The sequence below is a fragment of the Phacochoerus africanus genome, chromosome 1 (genome assembly GCF_016906955.1).
Source record: "Phacochoerus africanus isolate WHEZ1 chromosome 1, ROS_Pafr_v1, whole genome shotgun sequence".
NCBI lineage: Eukaryota > Metazoa > Chordata > Mammalia > Artiodactyla > Suidae > Phacochoerus > Phacochoerus africanus.
The window spans coordinates 59,620,307-59,644,364 of record NC_062544.1 but is presented as its reverse complement, the minus strand read 5'-3'; the positions used below and the strand labels follow the sequence as shown (position 1 = coordinate 59,644,364).

Sequence of the window (24,058 nt, the reverse complement as noted above, 5' to 3'; positions counted from 1 at the left end):
CTCTGAGCTTGCCGGTGTAATTCAGCCTGAGTTCTCCAACTCTCCGAGTGCTCGCTTGGGTTCTCGCCGGGTGAAAGAGCTGATACACTGCAGCCACAGGGGTGCTGGAGCTGGTACACTAAAGCCAAAGGGCTGTCGCTAGAGCTGGTATACTACAGCCACAGGGCTGTCACCAGAGCTGATAAGCTGCGGCGCAGGGCTGCTGGGCAGCTGCCATAACAGATTAAGGATCCAGTGTTGCTGTGAGCTGTGGTGTAGGTTGCAGCTCGAATCCTGTGTTGCTGTAACTGTGGCGTAGGCCAGTGGCTACAGCTCCAGTTCGACCCCTAGCCTGGGAACTTCCATATGTCATGGGTGTGGCCCTAAAAAAGCAAAAAAAAAAAAAGGAAATTAACCCATAAAAACCTAGGACTCCAGGACTCCATGCTGTGGGGTCGCTCTCCCTTTCTGAGATGGTCCGCATTCTGCCTAAGGAGTATGTATTCCTCTAAAGAAACTTGCTTGCTCTTTACTGTGGCTCTCTAGAATTCTTTGCTGAGCGAAGCCTGGAAGCCTCACTTGGCGGCCCGTCCTAGGGACTCCTGCAAGTCCCAGGACATGACCTCTCCTGCAACACTCTAAGTTTACATTTGCAGGCAAGGTTAAGAGGCAAGGAGAAGGGGGAAAAATGGCACAGAGGTTTAGCAGTCTACGTCTTTTCACTTGATTTCTAATTTTACAAATGAGGGCAACTTGCTTCTGGTCAGACCTAATTAAATGCAGGTGGAACCAGAGTGTCAGCTGTAGCAATGAGAATTTAGTGCCTGCTCTGGTACCACTTCACTTCACAAGGATTGCAAAGCAAGTGATCAGGAAAGAGAAGTTACATGTAACACACTTAGAAACAACCATAGCCATTTCCTAGCTGACAGAACATTTAAAGTTGTCAATTCAGTGAAGACCAACTTGTAACAAGTGTAAGGGAAATAAGAGAAAAGGAAACCTTTTTATCCCCATACATGTTAAATTGTTCACAGAATCACAAAAATCTGTTGTTTACCCTCACAGAATTCTGGAAGGGGTTTTAGAAAGCCAGTGGTATAAATACTCTCAATGTACAGGCAACAAAACTGAGTTCTCCCAGCTGTGACTTGCCCCAGGGCACACAGTCCAAACCAGAACCCTGACATCTTTGAAGCCGGGCTCAATGCTCTCATCGTTTGTGCTAAGGGTTCTTTAGGAAACAGAGTAAAGGAGGTGAGCTTCTTCCAAAATTTTAGCTCAGGACTTAAGGGTAGATTCAAACCTTAATATGCCATCCAGGTTTTACTGAAGAAACATTAAAGCAAACTCCTTAAAGTAGCTCCTCCAACCCAACTCCAGAAAGGCTATCTTGGCAATTTTGGATCAATAGCAATTAAAATTCAACCTCAGAACTGGAAAGAACAAACACTAAATGTAAACACCACGGGTCAGGTTCTTGGTAAATATTTTCCTTCTCTCTCTACCCAGCTTTTTTGTTTTTTGTTTTTTTGAAAATGAGGACATACCAGTTCCAACTTGACTTGTCACAGGCTCCTAATTCATTGTGGGGTTCATAACAATATTCTTGTGTTTTACAAGGTTGTTGGAGCCAGTGCGGGTCCTTTGGGTATTGACCACAAATGCCCTGCACCTGTCAGATCTGAGTGGTTACCACTGTATGTATTTCATGCCACTGAAGATGGGTGGGATAAGAATACATGGTGCATAACTTCGGGCTATGTGGTGTTTGCCAAATGTGTCTTCTACCCTCAAAAATATTCTCTGAACTGCTGATCATTAGCAGAGCTAGTGATCCATTTCTTAAGCTACTCACTTCCTGCAGGCCACTTCCCTATCCATGCAGAGGCAACACAGTGCCAGCACTGTCAATAGTTCAATCTGAGCCTTTCCTCCAGGGCCCGGCAAGCCCCAACACCTAGGGGAACTGCGAGGGTGCAGGGCCCGTGGAGAGGCCCGCGGGGGTCACAGGGTGTCGCCGAATACAGTCCGGCATGTCATGTAGCAGCCTTAAATAAATCATAGAGCCCGACACCCTTTCCATCCTTCCATGGGATTTATCTCCTCTTCGGCGTCTTATCTCCAAGAGGTAAAGTCCCTTAGAGAAAAACAATAGTGGACGGTTCAGCCTCAGCCGAGGGAAGGGTGGGTTGAGCCTAAGGTCACCCTAGTCTCGCCTGCTGGGACCGGAAAGCGGAGGGTGCCGTGGCAGCTGCGGTTGGCTGCAGCCGCCTGGGATTCCGCCTGACAGGAAGTGCCCCGCGTCGCTATGGCTACAGGCGCAGATGCTCTAGGCGCCGCCGGGAGCGTTCCGTTCCCATAGCAACCCCATTATCTCAGGAGCCAGAACCAGGGCAGCAGGCTCCAGGGGCCGAAGAACCTGAGCATCTGGCTTCCGCAAGGCAACCCTGCGGTGCCTTTAACGAGGTCCGCCGAGGTCAGGACGCTGAAGCCGCCCGAGGAGGCCGACCTGCCGGGCTGAGGGAGCCGGGAAGGCTAGCTCCGGGCCGTGGCTCCTCTGCCCTTGGCCAGGTACGCCGTGCGACGCCCTCGCTGGCTTTTCAGGCCAGAGTCTCTGCTGTCATGGCACCGCTCACAAGAAAAAGCCAGGGGAAGCTCGGACGGTGCTCAGAATGTGGCGTAGAGGTTTACGAAGTTAAGGCGAGGCTACTGCCGAAAAGAAGCGGTTTGCACTTGAGAGAGGGGTCATGGTTTGGTGTTAGAATTTCAGGGCCATGTGAAACTTCATAGGAACAGAATTTAGGAGGTTGAGGAGTCAAAACCCCTCGCCCTGGCCACAGTTTTGAAAGTAGAGATTAGAAAAACAAGTTAATCCTCCCTTCTGGTCTTTAGATTGTGGGTGTTGTGAAGCCGGAGTCAGAGAGCTACTCTGGGCTCAGGTGGGAGTGAGTGACATTGTGCAAGGTGAGGTGAGGAGCGACTTGGTGGGTATTGAAGTTTGGTATATAACTCAATTTGGATTTGATTTAAGCGGCAGGGATAGCCATGATTAATTAATTAATTTAGCAAATAATTATAAATGAAATTTTTTGCTGTGGGTTTCCACCATTTCCCCCATTAGCTAATGAGAGCAACCAAAATAGACACATGTGTTTTAGTTCCTTAATTAGGATCATCTACTAAATAGAATGCCCTAAGGATACAGAGGATTAATAAGCACACTGTTAGTAGTGAGAGCTGGTTATCAGCAGAAATAATATCTGACTTTAGAAGATCATAGTTCTGATGATTCAGGAGCTGTAAATATCCTGGCTTAAAGGGGTAAAAAGGGCCAGGGATTTTGGAGGTAAGGTAGACTGAAAATTAGATGGAAGAAATTTAATTAGGGATTTAATTTGGCAGATGTCTTTAATTTCTGCTTTCCAAGGTTTCCATACGTGAGTGTTGTGGGTATAATCTATTTGTGGACTTAGGATGGGATATACATGGGAAGTTTCAGTTTAAGGCTAATAGCATCCAAGAAAGGGAAAATAGAGCAGACTTTTAAATGTTTTCTTCCAACGCTGACCTCACATGCGATTCTTGTTAGGAATAAGATGCGAGCCAGTCCCATCCGCATCCCAACTGTCAGCAGTGACACCGACTGGGATTTCTGCTTCCATCTGTAAGTACCACAGGACCTTAGCATCACAGTCACTCACTGTCCTGAAATGCTGAGCCCTCTACTTATGGCAAACCTTAGTGAGAAGTTTTGTATGCATAGTATATGGAAGAGAAGATTGAGCTTCTGTGTTCTAATAATGGTTATGCCATAATAGCCGTTTGTACTTTTGTGACCTATGCAAGATGAAAAACAAATGTTTTTTCCTAACATAAGGGAAATTTCAATTTTTATATAAAGATCAGTTAATTATAACAAGATGGGTAAAGTCATGGAGAATGAGATATAACAAAGCTAATGAGCAAATTAAAATTGTTTCACAAGGAGTTCCCATCATGGTTCAGTGGTTAATGAACCCGACTAGTATCCATGAGAATGCGGGTTTGGTCCCTGGCCTTGCTTAGTGGGTTAAGGCTCTGGCATTGCCATGAACTGTGGTATAGATCGCAGACGTGTCTCGGATCTGACGTTGCTGCAGCTGTGGTGTAGACTGGCAGCTAGCTCCTCTTAGACCCTAACCTGGGAACCTCCATATGCTGTGGTTGTGGCCTTAAAAAGACAAAAGACAAAAAAAAAAAAAATTGTTTCAAAAAATAAAGAGACAATAAAGGGAGTTCCTGTTGTGGCTCAGCGGGTTAAAAATCTGACATGCTAGGATTTGGTTCTATCCCTGGCCTTGCTCAGCGAGTTAAGGATCCAGTATTACCACAGGCTGTAGCGTACGTAGCAGATGTGGCTAGGATCCAGCTTTGCTGTGGCTGTGGCAGGCAGTCGCAGCTCCAATTTGACCCCTAGCCTGAGAGCTTCCATATGCTGGGGGTGCGGCCCTAAAAAAAAAAAAAAAAAAATCTCCAGACATTGCCAGATGTCCCCTGGGGACAATATCACCCTTGGTTGAGAACTCTTGCTCTCTAATAGATGCAATCTATTGCATTTGGAAGGGATAAGCAATGAGATCCTGCTGTGTAGTACTGGGAACTGTGTCTAGTCACTTTTGATGGAGTATGGTGGAGGATAATGTGAGAAAAAGAATGTATACATGTATGTGTGACTGGGTCACTTGGCTGTACAGTAGAAAACTGATAGAACACTGTAAACCAGCTATAACGGAAAAAAATAAAAGTCATTAAAAAAAAGAACTGTTGCTCTGTATTCATGCTATGAGTAGAAATACAATGAAAGCCACAAATGAGTCGCACATGTCATATTAAAAATTTTACTAGTAGCTATATTAAAAAAATAAAAACATAAATTTAACTTTAATACTGTATTTATCTCAGTATATCTAAAATATTTTATAAAATAATTAATGAAGTATTTTATATTTTTTCTTCCCATTAAGTCTTTGAAATTCAGTGTGTATTTTATACCTGCACTGATCAGTGACATTTCATGTGCAAAATGGCCTCACATGTGGCCAGTGGTTAACCTATTAACATAATGCTATACCATCTCATAAATTATCTTAAGGTTAAGGGTTATATACATTTAAAAATTGAAGTTAAAGATGTAGAGTGCTCAGTAGAATATCTTAGAAATAATCAGATAATCCATATTTCATTTTACTAGTCAGAATTCATATTTATGATGGCAACATATAGAGCAAATTAAATCCTGGCAGATTTAACCAGCCTAATCTTTTTATTCTGACTATTCTAGCTATCCAATCGGGCGGTATTCTCCAGGCATCTTGTTATTATTATTATTTTTTGGCTGCACCCACAGCATGTGGAACTTCCCAGGCCAAGGACCAAACTCATGCCATAGCCACAACCTGAGCTGCTACAGTGACAATGCCAGATCCTTAACCCACTGTGCCACAAGGGAACTCCTTCAGACATCTTTCTTACTTTTCATAGCAAGATGTTCAAAGCTAGTTCAGGGCTTCACAGTCGCAAGTCATTTGTCAAGACTTCAATGTTTCTTCTTCCTTTGAGGCCCTACTATTGAAGACCATTGCCTTTGTTCTTAGATTATTTTCATCCAAGGCTGAATTTTAAATATTTAGGGCTTGGAGTTCCCATTGTGGCTCAATAGGTTAAGAACCCTATTAGTATCCATGAGAGGATGTGGGTATGATCCTTGGCCTTGCTCAGTAGATTAAGGATCCCATGTTGTCACAAGGTGCGGTGCAGGTCACAGACACAGCTCGGATCTGGTGTTGCTGTGGCATAGGTTGCTAGCTGCAGCTCTGACACAACCCCTAGACCAGGAACTTCCTTATGCCACAGGTGTGGCCATAAAAAGCAAAAATAAATAAGTAAAGCATTTAGGGCTTATGATTTTTAATATCCAAAATCAGCAATGTCCTCAGTGACCTCAATAGATTGAACTTCTGCCCCAGGTCTATGAAATATGCAGCCTAAGAAAACATTCTGTCAAGGAATTAAGTTCTCTTTCTGTGAGTTTTCTTTTCTTTTTAGGGCCACACCTGCGGCACATGGAGCTTCCCAGGCTAGGGGTCTAAGCAGAGCTATAGCTGCCGGCCTACACCACAGCCACAGCTACGTGGGATCCAAGCACCACAGCTCACAGCAAGCTCAGATCCTTAACCCACTGAGCAAGGCCAAGGATCGAACCTGCAACCTCAAGGTTCCTAGTCAGTTTTGTTTCCGCTGCACCATGACGGGAAGTCCTCCTGTGCGTTTTCTTGAGTTGTGATTTCTTGACACAGTTTCCCTCTATCTTTTTTAGGCATCCTAACGATCTTACACTTTGTTTTCCCATTCATTTGTTCATCATTTAACAAGCCATTATTTGTTTTTACTTTGAGCCAAGTATCAGGGTCTCAGAAACAAATGAGACTCAGCCCCAGCCCTGGTGGAGTTTACCTGCTACACGCAAAGAAGACTCAGAAGCAAAACAAATTTAGACCATGAGACAATAGAGTGATTCACACTCTTGTAGGAGTTGGAGGAAATTTTTGCAAGCCCTGTAGAGGGTGTTTGTACTGCTACTCCAGTGTAAGACTTCCAACAGAGGTGACATTCAAGCTGAGTCTTGAAGGAAGAGTATGGAATTCAGCGGGCAAAGAAAAGGCAAGTTTAGCACCTATCTTCCGATCGCATTGCCTTGCCAGCCTTCCCCAGCTTTTCCATCGAGTCTGCATGTCTTCTGAAAGCACACTTCTGTTTGTGGGCAGAAGGCAATCATGCTTGGGCCTTGGCCTGGACCTGAAGAAATGTTGCTCTTCTGTCCACATAACCTGGTTTGCCCACATGCCTAGATAAATAGAGGTTATTTAGAGCAAGACTCTGGGTGGATATTAACATGTCATTTTTTTCAAACCTAGTGTAAAAGTTTGACATTTATTTTCCCTCTGAATTTTCCTTTTTATTGTTTTTTGAGAGCAAACATTTATTGCTTAATTCGATAGTGGAAAAGGAAAATAAATTTTATTCTAAAAACTAGGTAATCGTTGAACTTTTAAAAGCTATATGAATACAAAGGGAATTCCTTTGGGGGACTTAGAATTCATTACAATTTCTGTTGTTGCTCTTAAGATCTTAGAATTCTATATCTTCTGGATCACTTTATTCATTTTCTGGTAGAGTTAGGCTATGGTTGTCTTTTGTTATATAAGATTAATTCTTTTGACTCTTATCTTTATCATACCAATTAATCATTGTGATTATGTTCCGTATTGGGGTGTGGAGGCGGGCAGAGGGTGCTGGGGAAGAGGGAGAAGATTTTTAACCCACTCAGCCCTTTCTCAACCCCCTTTCTTCCCCCTAATATAACTGAGAAGGCCATTTCTCTTATGAATCTAGACTTGACTCAATGTGGGTTCCCTCCCTTCTCCTTGATGGGACCACATCCTCATTAGTTATTATTTATGTTGAAGCTTTTAAGAAATGCAAAAGAGAACCTGTGAAGTTCTGACCTCAAAATGTTAGTTCCCTCTACCTAATTTCACTACATGTAGTTTTCCCTGGTTTGGATCAGACTTTTAGAATATCGAGAATCTTGGAGAGCTTCCAGTTTTATACACTCAGGTCATGGAGCTAATAAAATAAGAATAGCTAATGTTAAGATAGCATTTATTAATAAGCAGGCACTGTGCTAAGCGGTTTATGAGTGTTATCTGATTTAATCCCATAACCTCATCAGGTTAGTATTCACACTGACTTCATTTTACAGAGAAGCAAATTAACATGCACTTAGGGTCATATGGTTGGTAAGCAGCAGAGCTGTGACTCTGCTGTAGCTGGATGGCCCACTAAACCTGTTTCATTTGAACCACCACATTGCTATTCTAATTATGGGCTTTGTGAGTTATATGTGTTTACTATCTAGCTCTATTCTTCAGGTCTATTCTATTCTATTTTTTGCTTGTTTAGAGTCGCACCTGTGGCATATAAAAGTTCCCATGCTAGCGGTCAAATCAGAGCTATAGCTGCCAGCCTACACCACAGCAATGCAGGATCTGAGCTGTGTCTTTGACTTACACCAAAGCTCATGGCAATGCCAGATCCTTAACCCACTGAGCAAGGCCAGGGATCAACCCCAAGTCCTCATGGATTCTAGCTGGGTTTGTTACCACCGAGCCATGATGGGAACTCCTCTTCAGGTTTACTTTAGGGATCATATCCCTAGCCCCCAGCTGAGAGGGCTCTGCCCTTCAGTTCTGCCTGGTTTGAGAAATGCAAAGGTCAGACCTGATTCCATGTCCCTCTCTGGTATTCACAGGTCACAGCAAACCAAGACCCCAGCACATGAGCGAACAGATGAGCTGTATTCCACCAGTGGGTCTGGAGAGAGCGAAGAAGACAACGCCAGAGCCAAGAAGGAGAAGGACATAGGCCCTATGTCTCTTCCCAAAGAGAAACTGGCCCAATCCCAGAAGAAAATAGCTCAGCTGATCAAGGGAAAAATGGTAAAACAAAAACTCACTACGTTTCCTATTTAAAAATATGTCTATGACTGGAGAAACTGAATTGCAGATTCAAGCCTGTGAAGCAGAAAAAAAGTTGTTCTATTTCTTTATAAGTGGGAGAAAACAGAGCAGAGCATAGTTAGGTAGCCAGCTGCCATTCTGACTGCACATGGGTCACTGTGCAAGCTTCCTTGGAGCATTTGTGCTCCTGGCTTTCAACTAAAAATTAACATTTGGTTCTTCTTGCTGCTGCGTGATTACCTTTAATTAAAAAACATTTTTTGATTTCTCCTGAAAGGTTTCAGGATATCATCTTTGGGGTAACAAGGAAGGCCAGGAATAGTGAGGCAGAAGGCTGAGAACAAGGGTTGCCAGGCAGAGTCTAGGCTCAGGCCTGGCAAGAGTACCGGAAGATGCCTGTGGTTACAGTGGAATCATAAACAAACCAAAGGACTGGAAGTGGGTCACAGCAGAAGTCAGAGAATCCAGGTATCCATTTCTAAGGGCAAAGCAAGGACTTGGGAACCAGGAGCTCCGAGCAAGTGTTTAGCAAGTGTTCAAAATCCAGGAACTGAAGATAGCATGACAGTGATCCTCATTATTAACACACAGGCACCAGCCTGCTCCCAGAGCAGCATTTATCACCAGAGGAGCTCATACACTGACCTCCTGACTTCCTGGCCAAGGGAAAAAATGATCTTAAAGTACATGTGTGAAACAAAAAGTTGGAGTTCCTGTTGTGGCTCAGCAGAAATGAATCTGACTAGTATCCATGAGGACACGGGTTCGATCCCTGGCCTCGCTCAGTGGGTTAAGGATCCAGCGTTGCTGTGAGCTGTGGTGTAGGTCACAGATGTGGCTCGGAACCCACGTTGCTGTGGTGTAGGCTGGCAGTTGTAGCTCCGATTCCACCCCTAGCCTGGGAACCTCCATATGCCCTAAAAAAACAAAACAAAACAAAAAAAACCTGACACAAAAAGTCTGCACATGGCTTGGGAAAGACTGAGAGGCACCTCAGAGGGATATGATAGAGGCTGGTACCTCCCTGGGTGGTTATATCTGTAAATCACCCAGAAACTTGCAAAGGCCAATCATCCTGGGCTGGATCCATTAGTCTGTCATACACCCAGGCTAGAATAATCACTCCTAGAAAGACAAGTACCGGCTGCCCTGGAGTGCAAGTGTGGGCTTTTAAGGCTTGACACCTCCTTGACCACTTTGGATAATGACAGAGGTTTAGATTTAGGAGTTAAGTCTAGCCCCGCCCAGTGCTCTCAGCCCGGAAGGGCGGGGGGATTGGTGGCCGCAGCAGCAGCAGCAGCAGCAGCAGAAGAGCTGGGCTGAGCCCTGTTGGTTGTCTCAGTTTCCCCAGGGCAGGAAATGTGGGGGTGGATGAATACAAAATGTCCAGAGCCAGGGTGGAACTCGAGACTTGGCACTCCCATTCCAGTGATTTTTCATGGTATTATGCCTCTTCCTCAGAATAGAACTTCATATTTCCTGTTTAGCAGCCCATGGAGAACTCTCAAAAATTCGGGCTGAGTGGATTTTTTTAAAGCATGAGGGAAAATGGTCCTCCAACATCGTTCACTTCTGTGTCTTTGAGCTGGGAGCAGTGACGCGTGAGGTTAGGAAGGAGTCGAGGATCAGGAGGGAGCGGTCCTTGGACCACTGGGTCTGTGTGTTATTATTCTGTGGGTGGGTTACGTTCAGGTAACACGCAGCTTTGATGCTGACTCACTTTTCTTACAGTAACTCCATGAGGTAAGTGGTATAGATTCCAAAGAGGAAGGAAGCTGGAACTCAGGGTGATCTTGCCCCAAACATCACAGTCAGTAAACATTAGAACCAGGGCTGAACCTCCAGGCATTGAGTCCCTGAAGTGCTGTTTGTACCTTGCCAGGAAATGAGTGTCTGACTCTGTCAATCAGTGCAGCCAATTGACAACTGTGTTTGTAAAGTTACTGATATTCATGACTTGAAGATGCACTTCTATGATTTCTTAGTGAGCTCTGCTTCTGAGTTCTACAGGGCCAGGGGCTCTTTCCCCCCATCCTCATCCTTGCCAATAGGGAGATGATTCATTCAGCAAACACTGAACGAGTACCTCTTCTGTGCACAAAGGAATAAGCTGTTCTTGAGGAACTTATTTTCTCTTTGAGAAGACAGATAATAGACAAACAAAAAAATAATAGTTAATGCAATAGCAGAGAGGCAAATGCCCTGAAGAAAAAAGTAAATTGGTAATAGGATAGCAAGTGATGAGGTGAGAGGCTCTTTTAGATAAGGTGGGAGAAAGGCCTGAGGTGAACCAAATGAAAATGACACGAGAGGATAACAGTGTGTGAGCGTGTCCTAAGCTGGGAGAATAGCAGGCATAAAAACCTGGAGTTTGAAATTAATTTACTGTGTTCAGGAACATTGGATATGTTTAAAAATTTATATGTTTAGAGGAGAGTAATGATTATAATAAACAACTACTATTTGGTCACTACTGGGGGATGCTAGTGAATGAACTCATTATTTCGAAACCTGGGAAATAAAGGGAAAAAGTAAATCCTATATGCTGTCCTTCTAATATGAATTGTACTATTGGGTAACCGAGAAGTAAGTGAGTGATTTCTTTTTATAAAGTTATTCCAGCTAACATAGGAGGAATGAATGATAGAATTAGGATATCAGCATTTTATAATCTTTTATTAATTAATTCATAGAGTCGAGCCTTCATCAGAAAGAGACAATCAGAGTTTAGGGTGTCTTCTGATGGTAGAACACATGAAGTAGTTTTGCTTAAAAAAAAAAAAAGCTAAAGGTAACCCAACTCTTAAATCCAACAACCAGTATAAATAAAGGCAGGATGGAGAATGGAGCAAGTGACACCATAAGGATACAATCAACAACATTTACATCTTTGGGAAATGCTATAAACCACATAACTTAGTTTCTTCAATAAGCAATTGCAATAAAAAAGAATTAGAAATGGAGATGGAACCCAGGGATAAAAAGAGACTCTGGAGACGGATCTCAGTGTGTAGAAAATCAAACTGCAAAAGACATGTTAGATTTATGAGGTTAATTATTAGATTTATGAGACCAGGTATTTGATAGTAGGGAATCCTTGTTAATATTTTTGTGTGATCGTGATTTTGTGGTTAGATTTCCAAGTCCTTAGCTTTTGGAGATACTTAAGGATATATGAAATGATTTAATATATTTGATTTGCTTCAAATCATAGAGGAAGAGGGTGGGCGTGTGAGGAGCCATAGACACGAAACAAGATTGACCGTGAGTAGCGACTGCTGAAGCTGGGTCACTATGCTCCATGCTGTTTCGGTGTATTGTTAAAGTTTTTGACAATAAAAGGTTGAAAGAAGTCACTCCGGCTCTGAAGCAGCAACTAGACTGTTGTGGGAGTGGCAAGAGGGGAGGCAGTTAGGAGGGATTGTTGTGGTGACCCAGGTCCAAGGTGAGGGCGGCTTGGACGGGGCACGGATGACAGAAATGAGAAGGGCTTAGTTTTAGGACTTCGGAATAATGTGGAGCCAACAGGACCTGATGGACTGGCTGAGGGATAGGAAGCAGGGGAGGAGAGAAGATGACGACAGTGGACAAGACGTGAGCTGGAGATCAATCGTCTTCCTTTCCCAAAAGCCTAATGACTTGTTTGCTGTCTGCAGAACATCCAAGCGAACAAGGAGCTGATTCGCTGCGTCATCCTTTCTCGGATCATTTTTGGGGAAAAACACTGGAAATGCGCACAGGCGTTGGCCAGCCTGGCTTATGGCTACCTGACACTGAGAGGTATTTGGTCCCCAGCTGAGCCTGCACACAACCACAGTGGGGGTGGGGATGACCGGGGGAGGGTCCGTCCTGTCCCCACCTCACACCTTGTCAAGAGGAGCGAGAGTCTTCGGATGGGGCAGGCCATGTGGCAGGCATCTTAGACATAAAGGTAATGGGGGAGAGAAGGCAGAGGACAGAAGACTGGAGAACAAGAGCTTTGGGAGTGGGTAGTGGAAGCAGAAGGAAATAGAGGAAGCAGAAGGAGCCAAGTCAGGGAAGCCAAGAGAGGAGAAAGGATTTCAAAGGGAAGTGCAGTGTGGTTTCATCAGAGGTTTCAGATGGCAGATGAAAGTCAAATGGGGTGAAGGCTAAAGAGTCACCGGACCCACGGATTGGCAGCCAACCCGTCACTGACACTTGGTTTTGCACTAAGGAGTATACTCCTTGGCCCCTGAGAGAGCCCAGATTCGGGGAGACAATTTTGGAAACGTTTTCTAAAGTTCAGACTTGAGGTGATGGCAACCTGAACCTGAGAGGAAGGTACCAGAAGAGCTTGAGGGGAACATTTGTCTGAACCTGGGGCAGTCCAGACACTGCCTCCCTCTCTCTGGAGAGATCACTCTGGGAGGTCTGTGAGAGGAGGCGGGCCCTCATCTGAAATCAACCCTTTCTGTGAACAGACACAAGTAGACTTTGAGTCTTGCTTTTCCAGGAAGATTCCAAGCTAACTCAAGATAGATACACAGGTCCCGTCACAAAAGATGGTGGAAACACCACCTCTTTCCCCTAATTCCCAGTTCTCCCTGCCACATGACTGGAGAACCCCAGTTGGGTAGTAGGTTGGAGGGGAAGAAAGTTTTCCTGTAAAGGAAGGTTTTTTGTGCGTTTGTTTTTGTTTTTCCTAGATGAGAAAAACAACTTCCTGATGAAGTGCTCCCATAGTAGAACAGTGCCCAGATTTGAACCCAGACTTTCTGAAGCCTAACCTAGAGGTTTTTTTAGAATGGGTTATGATCATGACCTTTCCTTGAGAAGGGCCCAGGGCCTCTCATTTCAAGCTTTACCCAGTCTCTTAAAGTCTGTTGTCCTTAGAATAAAACAACGAAAGCTTTGAAAAATCGCAAACTTTCAAGAGGGATGAAGTGCTTGCTGAACTCCACTTAGTTTTGTTGTCATTAATCCTGTAGCTGTTTTAAAGTGGATGGAATTTATGAGCCAGGCTTCCGTGCAGACAGGACGTAGGCATCTGTGTGTGTTCCCGCCCCGCCACACACATGCATGTTTTACGGCCATCAGACCTGCCTGCCTCATTTCCCTGGGAGCCTTTTCCAGGACTGGGTGTGGGAGGTCAAGCCTGAAGGCTGACTTCTCTCAATAAACCTATTTAATGAGACACTTGTATACGTGAAATGCCATGAAGAGGACTCTGGGAGCTGTGAGGTGCAGAAGGCAGTTTTTGCCTGCAGAGAATTCGTGTGGAAGGTGAGCTACACACATGGACACCTAAGACCCAAAGCACCAGAAGGCAGATGCCATGGAACTGATTTTAATACAGGAAGTTCGGTTCCTGGCTGAAGGTAGTAAGATTCAGGAAGAGGTGCCATGCAAGATGATCCCTTAAAAGTGAGCAGGGAGAGTTCCCTTTGTGGTTCAGCAGGTTAAGACCCTGACTGGTATCCCCGAGGATGTGGGTTTTTTGACCCCTAGCTTGGGAACTTTGATATGCCGCAAGTCAGCCCCCAAGAGACCAAAAATAAAATAAAATATAATATAATAAAAATAAAAGCAGAGTGGGTAGGCAGAAGATGTGGTGGATGTTTTTGATGAAGAGTCCCAGAGGTGGGATTTCTAGCTTAAAAGATAAAGATAGCAGCCCAAGAAATGGCAAAAAGACAAAAAAAGAAAACAAACAAACAAAACAAAACAAAAACTGCTGAGAGGAAGGAGAGGAGAGGAAGAAACAGAAAGGCAGACCCTTAAAGAATGGACACATTAATGGAAGGGAATCAAGGACCTTGGTAGAGTGATCAAAGACTCAATCAGAGGCGTTCTTGTGTTAAGAACCCAGCATTGTCTCTGTGAGCATGCAGGTTTCATCCCTGGCCTCACTCAGTGGGTTAAGAATCTGGCATTGCCACAAGCTGTGGTGTAGGTCACAGGCGTGGCTCAGATCTGGCATTGCTGTGGCTGTGGTGTAGGCTGCAACTGCAGCTGCAGCTCTGATTTGACCCCTAGCCTAGGAACTTCCATATGCTGCAGGTATAGCCATAAAAAGAAGGAAAAAAAAAAAAAGACTCAGAGAAGATTTATCAAGGAGAACTGACTCAGTGCAGTGCCTTGGAAGCCAAGAGAAGGCCAAGCAGGTAAGGGTGTCTGACACTGCCCTGGGATGGGGCTGCAAGAAACTGAGATGGCCTTTATCCAGCCTCAGGAGGTCTCTGAGGACCTCAAAAGAAGTGTTTTCTGCAGAAAGGTTGGAGCAGAAGCCAGATCCCAGGGGTGAGAGGAGGACCCAGGCCAGTGGACTACACTACATGCACTTCATGCCGCATAGTGACAGGGATGGAGCAGGGAGGAGGGTAGCTGGGGAAGGCAGAAAAGCCACATGAAGATAACTTTATAAGAGGAGTGGACCTGGGAAGATTTTAGGCAGTAAGGAAGGAGCCACTTAGGGAGTTTTGAAGGCTTTAAAACATGGAGCAGTTGAGGCAGTGGGGTTCAGGAGTCCGTAAGAGAGGATGCGAGGCCTTCGTGAAGAGGAGACTGTAACAGGCTGTTGATTGGTGAAACAGAGTAAGGGACACAGGAAGTGGAGCTCTGTCACCAGCTGACCTGGCGAGAACCCTCCTGAGCCTAGGGCTTCAGTGGTTGAGAAAAGGGCAGGCTAAGAACAGGGTGGTTATTCACCTTGTGACCGCTCTTTCCAAGGGTTCAGGAAGGAGAAGACGGTAACGTGGACAAGCAGTTTCCTGATCTTTTGCCTGTTATTAATGAAGCAGCGAGTTAGTCTGTTAGCTTGTTATTACTGGGAACCTTCCAAGTACCTGGGACTCTACTATAAGTGTTGCAAAATACAGAAAAAGAAGCGTAGGGAGTTCTCTGATGGCCTAGTGAGTTGAGCCTCTTGCATTGTACCGCTGTGGCTCTGGTTGCTGCTGTGCGGCCTAAGTTCAATCCCTGGCCCAGGAATTCCCACATACTGCCTGTGTGGCAAAAAAGAAACAAACAAACAAAAACAAAAAAACGAGAACCTGAAATAAATGTTGCAACTCTTATTAAAAAAAGAAAAAGAGGCCTAAGTCCTCCTTCTCTGTCTCTAGACGCCTTCTCTGTCTAGTTGATTAAAAAGTTGGTAGAGGAACAACAGGGAATGATAAAAACCAGGTGATCTGATCTGCAGGAAGCCTGGTACCTTTCTGAAGTGAGTGGGCATTCGAAAATGCAGCCTTTCATAGAGATTCTTTGAACAAGGTTTTGAAAAATGTCCAAAGTACCTAAGGAGAAGCATAATAAACTGTTTAAGAGGAATGGACCCTGGTAGTGATGATAACAATAATGGCTAATATTTATTTCAACTCATTCCTATGTGCCAGGAACTATTTAATCCCTTTTTCACAATTAATTAAATTAATCCTTCCAAGGAGTTCCTGTCTTGGTGCAGCAGAAACGAATCCGACTAGGAACCATGAGGTTGTGGGTTCGATCCCAGGCCTTGCTCAGTAGGTTAAGGATCTGGTGTTGCCACGAGCTGTGGTGTAGGTCAACAGACGCAGCGCGGATCTGGCGTTGCTGTGGCTGTGGTTTAGGCTGGCAGCAACAGCTCTTGTTAGACCCCTAGCCTGGGAACCACCATGTGCTGTGGGTACTGCTCTAAAAAAGACAAAATTAATTAATCCTTCCAACAACCCTACAAGGTGGAAGGTATTTCATTGCCATTTTATAGGTAAATATACCAAAGCCTAGAGAAATTAAATAACTCAAGTAGTAAGTGTCTAAGCCAACTTCCATACCTGGAAGTCTGGCTCTAGACCTGTTCTCTTAAACACTGTGCCATGAGAACTTCTTAAATCTAGGTGATGATCAGAGGTGACATCAGTAGCCTCCAAAAACTGAGTAGCTCTGAGCAGAGTCTCTGAGTCAGAGTAACAAATATCAGTGGTGGAATCTTATCCCAAAGTAAAGTAAAATGATTGACAAATTTGGTGGACAATCTCTGGACCCCTTTTCCAGTTCTCAGTATGTCCTTGTGGTTTCTGAATCTCAAGCTCCAAAAGTGCTGCCACCCTGATTTAACTTTTTTTTTTTTTTTTTTTTGGCTTCACCTGTGGCATATGGAAGTTCCTGGACCAGGGATCAAACCCCATGCCACAACAGCAACCCAAATCACTGTAGTGACAACTCTGGATCCTTAATCTGCTGAGCCACAAGAGAACTCCCTGATCTTTACTTTTGTGGTTGCTGCATTGTTGGTGCCAGGAGAAGGCTTGCCAGGAGAAGTCCTTGGCTGGGGAGGGCATGTAAAGGAAAATGACTGGGTCGCCAGCAGATGTTGGGATCGGGGAGGTAGAACTTGAAAGTATTATACATATTCACAGAAATAGAAAAAATGGAGTTCCTCTTGTGGCTCAGCGGGTTAAGAACCTGACTAGTATCCATGAGAATGTGGGTTTGATCCCTGGCCTTGCTCAGAAGGTTAAGGATCCAGCATTGCCACAAGCTGCAGCATAGGTCATAGATGTGGCTCAGATCTTGGCATTGCGGCTACGTTGTAGGCCAGCAGCTGCAGCTCCAATTCAACCCCTAGCCTGGAAACTTCCATATGTAGCAGGTGCGGCCCTAAGAAAAAGAAAAAAGTAGGAAAAAAACTTTAAAAAAAAAGAAGGGAGGTTTTGATTCCCACCCCCCACACACACTCTATGGCATCATAGAGTTACTTTGGAGACCAGAGTAGATTCTGGGAAGGGTACAGAAGTCATTTTTCTTTAGGGCTGACTTATTTATTTATTTGTATTTTGGGCTGTGCCCATGACATACAAAAGTTCCTGGGCTGGGATCAGACTTGTGCCACAACAGTGACAATGCCAGATCCTTAACCTGCTGAGCCATGAGGGAACTCCTTAATGGGCTATTTAAAATCAAGATCCTAGTTGCATTTTCTTAAGCCCCATTGGTCACCGGTCCGCTTTGTCATCAGAAGGATCACAATGTGGGCAGGGAGGGGGAGCATGGAGAAGTGAGATAGGGAACTGTATGATTAATTAGCTGCTGCCTTTAGAGGAAAACTGTTCCTCTTGAGGATATCACACCCTGCACTGGGCCCCTGCACTGTGTGTGGGGTGAGGGGACAGATTGGCAAAGCTTCAGAACAACGTTCAGATTTGTTTCTCATTTCAGGAGCCCAGAAGCAGTGTTTTGCTGATATGGGGGTGGTTTTCAGTAGCTTATCCACTTTCATCTTTTTCCTTCCTATAAACCCAGGGAAGCATCTCAGTGTGGTTCCTTCACTCCTTATTGACACACACCCAAGGGCCCAGCTGGTTGTGGAAAACAGCCTATTTGATAAAAAGACTCTCAGTTTTGTTACTTACTGTCTTGGTCTGATGTCCCTGCAGAGTTTTCTGTTGGTGCTACTATCTCAAGACCTATAAAGACTCCTTATTACCTCACAGATCAAGTCTAGCTTCCTCATCTTGGCATCCGAGACTCCATTTTCCATATTCTATTCATACCTTAGGTGTCTTTCCATTTAAACCTCCCTTCAGTCACACTGGTCTTTTTACAACCTTCCCTAACCCTCCAGTACCTCCCAGCCTCGCCCTACCATGTACTTGGGTGTGCGCACACATGCTTATTCCGTCCTTAGGGCCTCAGACTATTCACTCCAGTTCTCATTCTTCTCCATCTGTCAGAGATGGAGATGGAGATTCTACTCTTCAGGAAGGAGATGAGTCCCACTTCCTGTATAAAGACTCCATGTCTCTCCAGGTGTGGTCCTCGGATGGCCTACATCCGTATCACCTAGGATAGTTGTTATAAATCTGAATCCTTGGCTCTCACCTTAGTGACTTGTGACCCATAACTGCTGGAGGCCCAGGAATCTGCATTTTAGCAGGGCACTTATGATGCACCGTGCAGTTTGAGGAGCACTATCCTCTGGTAACGTGAGACGCAGCCCTCTCTTCGCCAGAGTGCATGTTTCCCTTCGCCAGAGTGCATGTTTCCCTTCAGTTGAGACCCACAGAACAGGCATCTCTGAGTGTCCTCCCACAGAGACTTCTTGGCTTCTGGGTCACTTAAGGACTCTCCCAGAGAAACTGTGTTCTCATTTTTGCTACTCCCCAAGAAGGACCTGCCCATCTGGAGCATATGAGGGCTACAGGCATCGAATGCAGCCCTTTCCAGTCACTTCTGTGGCCGCTGACTGCCTGCATACTGTGAAAGCGTGTCCCGAGGGCCAGGGGAGAGCCACCTGAGAGCTGGGGCCCACTTGCAAGGGTGACTGTGTTTCCCAGACCCTAGAGGCTGCAGAGCGGAGAGCTGCCTGTGAACGCAGCCGTGGCGGTCCTCCCCGTGGTGAGGGGAACTCCGAGGACCCTGTCTTCTCGACTGGCCTCTTCTCCAGGGCTTTCCCCGTCCCCATCAGGGATCACTAGACATGAGCCAGGCAGAAAGAGGAGAGTGAACGGAATGCGCCCAAGTTTCCCTCTGTTAACTGGACAAATAGCAGTTCAAGTAAGTGCCCAGCCTTTAGTTAGAAAATGGGGGGAAACATGCCCCATGTTCTGTCTAGAGGGGGTTCGCATTCCCTTTGTCTTCTTAGGGACCTCACTGCAATTAGAAATTAGATCCTGTGTCTGTATGTGTGTGCGCATGCATGTGACCAGTTCGCATTGCTAGCTTCATCTTGGATTGAAAAAATCCCCACATGGAAGTAACTGTATTCATAAGTCCTTTTCTTTATAGACTGCCTTTTCCAGGAAGCTCGAAGCATAGCACTCTGTGGCATACGCTAGTTCTTCCTGGACTATCTCCATGTGCTTGTTAAAGGGGCAGCTTCCATAATTTTGTTGTCATTTTACATTTGGAGGATGGAGCTTTGTGGGTTGAAAAGGTCGCGGGGACAAGCAGAACTGCGGATGGGACACACAGCTTCCACTCCTGTCTCCATCAGTGATTTCCAAATGCAGCCCGTAGCCGGATACCAGGATGGCTGCATAAGAAGCACAATTCAAGATAGAGGACCAGGAGTTCCCATCATGGCACAGTGGTTAATGAATCTGACTAGGAACCATGAGGTTGCAGGTTCAATCCCTGGCCTCGCTCAGTGGGTTAAGGATCCGGCATTGCCATGAGCTGTGGTGTAGGTTGCAGATGTGGCTCGGATCTGGTGTTGCTGCGGCTCTGGTGTAGGCTGGTGGCTACAGCTCAGATTGGACTCCTAGCCTGGGAACCTCCATATGCCGCGGGTGTGGCCCTAGAAAAGACCAAAAAAAAAAAAAAAAAAAGACAAAATACAGAGGCCTGGACCCCATTCCTCTAGAGATTCCAAGTCAGTAGGTCTGGGGTAGGGCTCAGGAACCTATGTTCTTTACAAGCATTTCAGATCACTCTAATGCACTGCCAATGTGGGGAACCCACACTAAAGACCATGTGAACCCCACCCTGCCCACCTAGCCCCTCAGGACTGTCTTTGACTGAAACATGCCTTTTTAATGTTTTTCTTCTTGCCATCCACCCTCAAACATCCCCAGGCCTCCCAGCTCAGGCCAAGAAACATGCTGAGTCCGCCAAGAACACACTGCTGACCTGGAAGGGAAACACGGCCTTGGACAAGGAAAAGGAGGAAATTCTGGAAGCTCTGGTCATGCTCTACTACACTCTGGGGGTGGCCTGGCTCCTGCAGCGCCAATATCCTTTCCTTCCCAGAGGGGTCTGGTGATCGGGACCAGGGGCCACTCATGCCAGGTGGGTCACCTAACCCAGGGTGGGAGATGAAACCAGGGCTGGGAGCTCCATTCCAACATCCGGGCCCTCTGTGAGCCTCTGCTCTCCATCTAGAAAGGTACAAATGTTTCTCTCTGTTCATATGAGCTCTGAGTGGAGCCACGGGAAGCTTCTCACAAGGGATATGTCCCCTGGCCAGCTGAAGGGTTTTGGAGTCTGTCCTGCTCTTCACTGGGGGCCCCCCTAGACAGTATGAGCAATGGGGACCCGGGTGGTAGTGTTGGTGGTGGTGTAGAAAGACAGAGAATGGATGGCAACTTTAAGCACTGTTTGTCAAACGAGGCTGCACGTTGCAACTCCCTGGGGAGCTTTAAGAATTACTGCTATTTAGGTCGCACCCTAGAGAATCTGATTTAGTAGATCTGGAGTGCATCTGTTCATGGTGACTTTTAGAAGTTCCAGGTGATTGTAACATACAGTCTAAACCTTCTGATTTAATGTACTCTTGATCATTGCAGTTTTTCGGAAATGCTCTTGAGAACACTGCCTGTGAAGCGGGAGGCCAAGCAAAATAGACAAAATAAATGGTTCTCCATATTTCCGGGGGGGCCTGTCCTCAGAAAGCTTGTCATTCTGACAGCCTTTTGGTACTATCTCCACTTGAAAGTTGTTCAGGGTATTTCATGTTTATGAATAATCTTAAACCCTCTTTGAGCCCCTGTGTCCCCAGTCTCCCCTCTCCACGTTTTTGGTCCTGATGCTTACCTTGCAAAATCTGATACGCTTCCTTCTCCTCTTGTGCCCCTAGCAGAGGGCTTGTGAAAATGTGGAAATAGAAGGATATTTGGGAATTAAGGGGATTTTCTTTCCTGCTATTTGCCTCGCGCCAAAAACCTGCTTTGCTTGGACTTTCTAAATGACCCAGAAAGTCCCTTTCAAGAGAATTAGTTCCTCTCTTTTACCATTCATAGAATTCATTGGGAAGAATGAATAACTGTTGTCACGCAGTAGATGCCTCCAAGGAAATCTAGTGTCATTTACAGTTTCCGTTCACTCCAAACGCACACCACCTATCCTAGCCCTGGATTCGGGTAACACCAGAGGACACCCAGGGCCGCGTCTGCAACCTACACCACAGCTCACGGCAATGCACCAGAGGACACCCAGGGCCCCACTCCTTTTCTAAAGAATGCTCCCTTCTCGATAGTGTGTATAGCTGGAAAACAGAGGACATAGGAGAATGCCTATTTTCAAATACTGTTTCATTTTCCTCAGGGGTCCTTTTGTTTGCTTACCAACTGCTGCTCCTGGCCACTGGGGGAATTTGTGTACCTGGCATTTTCCTTGACTGTTTCACTGGCAGAGAGGCTTATTTCAACCTGCAGCAGTCAGAGAGAAACATGAAGGAGCTGAAAGAATCATATAAGGGAGGTGTCGGTGGGTTACAGGTCTCAGAGAAAGACCTAACAGTTGCTTTGGGCAGGTAAGATCTGGGCTTAGAGAAGCTTGAACTTTGATGAATAAGGCCTTGAATTACGTGATTGTTCTGTATTCTCGATATAAGAGGAGAGAAATGTTCAGAGCAAAATAATCAGAGACTCAAATCGTAGTAAAAGAATCTCATAGTTACCAAAGGCAGACACTGTGGTCTAAACTTTACCCTCTCGGCCACCGCTGAGGTAGCTGGTACAATTATTGTCTCATTAGAAAGAGGACAAGGAAACTGAGCTGAGGTTGAATCAACCATCCAAGGTGACAAGCTTTAAGTGCTGGATCTGAACTTGATCTGAACTTACAGACTCTCAGCCCTTCCTTGTGCTACCTCTCATACTTATTTGAAAATCCATTTTTTTTCCCCTGACTTGCCACCTACTTTTGTCATTAAGTAGGACAACTTAAAAGATGAGGAAGGAACACTTAATGAAGAGGATTTCTTGGAGTTATGCATGGCATGTCGATTTTTAAGGAAAGTTATGTTCCATATGGAAACAAAGTGCATGGAATTTGTTCAAGCCAAAAAGAGACTTAACTCTTTTACAGCTGAGTCAGGGAATCCCCTGAGAATCAGAATATGTAAATATGAATGTGGGCCCATCAGATTATCAGAAGAAAAAAAGAATAATAAAAAGTTGACTGTTCCCTAGATTTTTTTCAGATAGGCTCACGTTCTTGAAAGCAATCTGTTTCCAAAACTGTAAGCCCTTGGCATGGTAGGGCAGATGATGGAGCGGTAAGTAAATGAAATACATGAGTTATGCCTGCCTCTTCTAAACAACCATGAATCTAGAAGTCAAATGGGAAACAGCGGGGAGACGTCCAAATGTCCAGAGTTAAATCAGACTTTCAACTTAAGTCCACAGGGTTGTAAATGAGTGTTCAGTGAATATCTACTGCTGTTGCATGGGACAGTGACTAAGGTTTTTGTGCTTATGTGAAAGATGGCCTTGTTCCTCTTTCAGAATAAAGTTGAATGTACACATTTCATCATCCATTGGACCCTGTTAAGTATCTTTTTTGCGCATGCACTGTTCTAAGTGTTGGAATGTTTACAAGCATAACTATATCCTAGACATTGTTCTAAGGGCTCTACACAATTTATTTTCCTCAGTCTTCTATCACAAGCCTATGAGGCATATGTATTTTTTCTTTTTTTCTTTTCCTTTCTTCTTTTCTTTTCCTTCCTTCCTTCCTTCTGCCCTCCCGCCCTCTCTCTTTCTCTCTTGTCTTTTTAGGGCCACGCCTGCAGCATATAGAGGTTCCCAGCCTAAGGGTCAAATCAGAGCTGTAGTCACCGGCTTACACCACAGCCCCACAATGCCAGATCTGAGCATCATATGCAACCTACGTCACAGCTTTCAGCAATGCTGAGCCACGATGGGAACTCCAGGTTTTTTTTTTTTTTTTTTTTGTCTTTTTTCTTTTTAGGGCTGCACCTAGGGCATATGGGGGTTCCCAGGCTAGGGGTGTAATCTAATAGAAGTGTTGCCGCTGGCCTATACCACAGCCATAGCAAACGCCAGATCCGAGCCACGTCTGCGACCTACACCACAGCTCACGGCAATGCAGGATCCTTAAGCCACTGAGCGAGGCCAGGGATGGAACCTAAAACCTCATGGTTCCTAGTCGGATTCGCTTCTGCTGTGCCATGACGGAAATTCCCAGATATTTTTATTTTTGACAGGTAAGAAAATTAAGCCAGGGAAAAATTAAGTAACTCAAGGTGACAAAACTAAGGGGTGGGAGAGCCAGCACTGGGTTCTGAGTCCAGAGCTCACCTTCTCTGCAACACTGGGCTCCATCTGATACCGACCCAATAGCCGTAGGGAAAATCCTTCTTCCCACTGGAAAGGTGGGGAAAACAAGGCCAGATTGTTCAGGCCAGACGTCTTGGCTAATGTCTCCCTACGAGTTCCTGATGAAAGGCAATTTCATTCTATAACTTCTTCTCTTATGGTCAAGGGATATAATGGTCTGATTGATCAAAAAAATATTTTTGTGTAAAGAATTATCAGACAACTGGCCTCATATATTCTTTGGACTGAAAACCCTAATCTTTAGAGGACGGATAAAACTTCCAGGTTAAAATAAATTGTAACTATTGCAGAATGCCTTATCTAAAGTAATTTTATACATGTGCATATTTTTAATTCAGTTTGGGAATACAAAGATGGGGGCAAGGGGTGAGGGGGAAGAAATATTGATTGTGTATCCACTCTATGTTAGGTGATTTTACGTATAATTTTCAATATTCACATCAGTCTTGAAGTTTAGGTATTATTTGGGGGGGGCACCCTTTTTTTCTTTCCTTTCTT

General features: G+C 45.1%; 1 protein-coding gene across 1 annotated transcript in view; it reads left to right on the top strand.

Moving 5' to 3' along the window:
- Positions 1–2,243: 2,243 nt before the first annotated feature.
- TTC23L (tetratricopeptide repeat domain 23 like) overlaps positions 2,244–24,058 on the top strand; it is a 42,390-nt gene continuing 20,575 nt past the window's right edge. Inside the window, exons 1-6 of the mRNA XM_047767322.1 lie at positions 2,244–2,553; positions 3,572–3,646; positions 8,333–8,519; positions 12,197–12,320; positions 20,054–20,210; positions 21,604–21,729. Coding sequence (XP_047623278.1) covers positions 3,579–3,646; positions 8,333–8,519; positions 12,197–12,320; positions 20,054–20,210; positions 21,604–21,729 — 662 coding nt within the window. The 5' untranslated portion in view covers positions 2,244–2,553; positions 3,572–3,578. The remainder of the gene's footprint in view (positions 2,554–3,571; positions 3,647–8,332; positions 8,520–12,196; positions 12,321–20,053; positions 20,211–21,603; positions 21,730–24,058) is intronic.